Here is a 3,512-nt window from a genome sequence, read left to right on the forward strand (position 1 = left end):
TAAAGTATACATATATGTAAACCATGTATGTCTACATGTATACTACCATCCACATGTAAAGTATACATATATGTAAACCATGTATGTCTACTTGCATTTTTTATACTTGGTATAATCTCTATATGTACACCATGTATGTATCTTATTTAAAGTATACATATGTAAAGTATACATATATGTAAACCATGTATGTCTACTTGCATTTTTTATACTTGGTATAATCTCTATATGTACACCATGTATGTATCTTATTTAGTTGCTCATTCTAATCTTAGTTTGTATGTCCTACCCGTAGTTAATCTCAATTAAATGAGATTAATTAAATGATTTTAATCAATGATACAAGAACATAAACACATGGAAAATCTAATACGAGTTCGATGATGAGTGCGATGGATCACCAAGCGTTGGCACCATAGCCCGCCTCTCTCAATCCAGCAAAGCAGGTGGGCGACTGCAAATCCTTCTTTCTGCACAGCGAATCGGCTTCTTCTTGCAGGTAGATTTCCCATGTAATCCGTCTGCCTGTTTGCATTTCTGTGATCCATTCTACCCTCTTTGTTATGTCCCCTTTCCCCAATCTTTGTGTGAGATTAGGGTGTTTCCTTCTTGCTTTTGGATGCGATTATGATAGAAAAATGCATGTTCGATGCATCGCAGAGAGCTTCAAATGTGCACGATCTGCCCTCTCATTGACATTGGCACCTTTCTAATGTGGATCAGCAGAGAGTTTTTAAAAGAAACAATAGATCTATGCCTACGGATGCAATGAAATGCAGGCATTCCATGGTAGATTTCAGTCTTCCATTACTGTGATCAGGGCCAAAAGCCAAGCAAAATTGCAGAAATTGATTGCATGCACTTAAAATAAGGGAAGGAAGAGGGATTTCATGGCAAATTTCTGTCTTCCATGATCAGGGCCAAAAGCAAAGCAACACTGCAGAAATTGACTGCACACACATAAATAAGCACATGAAGCCTTCATCAACCAGTGCCAAGAGATTGAAAGGAAGAGAAAACCTGTGGAAATCTTGGTGGAGACACAAAAGAAATGTAATATCTAGCAGGTTAGGGATTTTTTGGCAGAGCATATGCTAGACTAGGGTTTTTCCATGACAGGCTAGTGTTTTTTATTCAAGGATAGAACATATGCTAGGCTAGGGTTTACACATGCCAGTTTGGGGTTTTTACATGAGAACATCAAGATTGCAAAGCAAGATTTCTATCAGAGGACGCATGCCAGAATACATGCTTGGTTAGGGTTTATTGCAGAACACTAAGACTGCAAAGCAAGATGGGGCTTGCTGTTCAAATTGGGCTGCTTGCAGCATTTGTAGTGGTGTTTCTACCTCTTGGTATGGCTGGTTTGCATCTCACCCGCAACAGATTACTGTATTTCAGTGTGGCATTGTTCATTACTCTGGCAGTCTCGGTGCACCTAGCCCCTTACTTCCCATCCCTATCCTCTTTTTTCTTACCATTCAAGCCACAGTGGCCCATATCTGGCATCCGTGATACATTCAACAAAGATCTGGGGGAACAATCCCTCTGTGTGTCTCTTCTGCATGACATGACATGGGAAGATGAAAATGCTGGCAGGGAGGAGGACGAAGAATATGTTGTTTCGAATCGAAACCTGTCAGATCCCTGCAGTTTTAACCGCTTGTGGTCTTGGAATAGGAATGTCTCAGCAATCTGTAGCTTCCAGAAGGTCAACAAAACTGATGCGTTGCAGTTGCTAAAAGGATCTTGGATCATGATTGCAGGGGACTCTCAAGCACGCCTCTTCCTGCTCTCTCTGCTAGATCATCTATTTCTATCAACAGAATTTGTTCGTGAGGACCTCTTCAAGCGCCACAGTAACTACTCTCTCAGAAGGCATCACATCAGAATGGAGTTCGTTTGGGCCCCTTACATCAGCAACCTTACAAGCTTGGTTGTCAACCTAAGACATAATCGGAGCTATCCGGATGTACTCATCATGGGGGATGGGCTATGGCACATGCTTCATGTGACGAATGCTTCAGATTACTTCCACACTCTAGTACACTTGCAGAGAGCAGTGTATTCCCTTTTTCCTGCGGCCTCTTATTTCAACCTTCTACCGACAGGTACATTTAGTCCGAGGCCTGCAAGCAATTCAGGGGTGCCTCAAACATTTTGGATGAACATTCCTAAGTTAGTTAACCCCATTTTGAACACACAAGAAAAGCGGCAGAAGCTTACAAAAGAGCTTTCTGCACTATATGACCATGAATTGAAAAGCAGCAAGCTCTTGCAGCCTGAAGGGCCTCTTGCACTGCTAGATCTTTATAAGTTGAGTGAAGGGTGTGGTATTGAGTGCACGTCAGATGGCATGCACTACTGTAGTACGGTATATGAAGCAGCAGTTCAGGTCATGCTGAATTCATTACTGATTGCTACACAGCAAGCTCCTTCTAAGTGAGATTGCCTTTTTAAAGGCGCCCCTTATTTTTTGTTTGATAATACAAGCCAGTAATTTCACATAGCAAGGGTAATAAAGTTGGCTAAATAGATCTACTTTTCAAGGATTATGATGGTGTATTTTGAAGTGCGATTGTTAAATGTGAAATGCTGTTTATGCTGTCTTTTTTTGGTGTCAGACCAGTTTTGCAAGGAGGATGTGCAGAAAGTGGACATCATCTGTTCAAGGTTTATCACTGTCCAGTATGTAGGTGTCATGTGCATCAGTCCTCAAGCACATATGCGGAGGGGTGAAGCCTCTCTAATTAAAGGGCAAAAGCATTAGGCCTACAGCAAGCTGACTAGTAGAAAGAGATTCACTACCTTTGTGTAACTCCTATTAAGGAATTGCACTAGTGTTAACTGGCTCGGCCCAAAAAAATCATGTAATCCTTTGCTATTGAGCTTCTCGGTGCCACCACTACGTGATTCGTTGCTGATGAGGGGTGAAGCCTCTCTAATTAAGGTGCAAAAGCAGTAGGCCTATAGCAAGCTGACTAGTAGAAAGAGATTCACTACGTTTGTGTAACTCCTATTAAGAAATTGCACTAGTGTTAATGGGCTCGGCACAAAAAATTTATGTAATCCTTTGCTATTGAGCTACTCCGCGCCATGTCCACCACTATGCGATTCTTGCACTCTGCAAAGTATGATCAACTGTCAAATCTCTCTTGATCCCGTGCTACTTGGAGTAGGCATTAAACTCACTTGATGTGAACTCTCCTCCTCAATGTGTTCAAAGCTTCTTAAGTCTTTGTCTCGTCTCATTCACTACCAAGTTATGCCATACTTTGAACTTTTCAAAAACTTTAGCCTTATCTCGAAGAAAATACATCCACGTCTTTCTACTAAAGTAATCAATCAGTAAGAAGTAGGAAGAACCAACCAATGCAATGGTTGGCATTTTACCACAAAGATCTACGTGTATAAGCTCTAGAGAAGTCTTTGCATAATTCTTGCTTTCTTTTGGAAATGCATGCTAATGCTACTTGCACATCATACAAGCTTCACACACACATTTGACATCT

General features: G+C 41.1%; 1 protein-coding gene across 1 annotated transcript; it reads left to right on the forward strand.

The window, feature by feature from the left end:
* Positions 1-349: 349 nt before the first annotated feature.
* On the forward strand, positions 350-2,509 carry LOC147614791 (protein ALTERED XYLOGLUCAN 9-like). The gene is made up of 2 exons (XM_086780136.1): positions 350-499; positions 661-2,509. The coding sequence occupies exon 2, from the start codon at positions 1,295-1,297 to the stop codon at positions 2,444-2,446; it is 1,152 nt and encodes a 383-aa protein (XP_086636262.1). The 5' UTR covers positions 350-499; positions 661-1,294; the 3' UTR covers positions 2,447-2,509.
* Positions 2,510-3,512: the final 1,003 nt, after the last annotated feature.

The sequence above is a fragment of the Cibotium barometz genome, chromosome 41 (genome assembly GCF_041138505.1).
Source record: "Cibotium barometz isolate CiBa-2024 chromosome 41, ASM4113850v1, whole genome shotgun sequence".
NCBI lineage: Eukaryota > Viridiplantae > Streptophyta > Polypodiopsida > Cyatheales > Cibotiaceae > Cibotium > Cibotium barometz.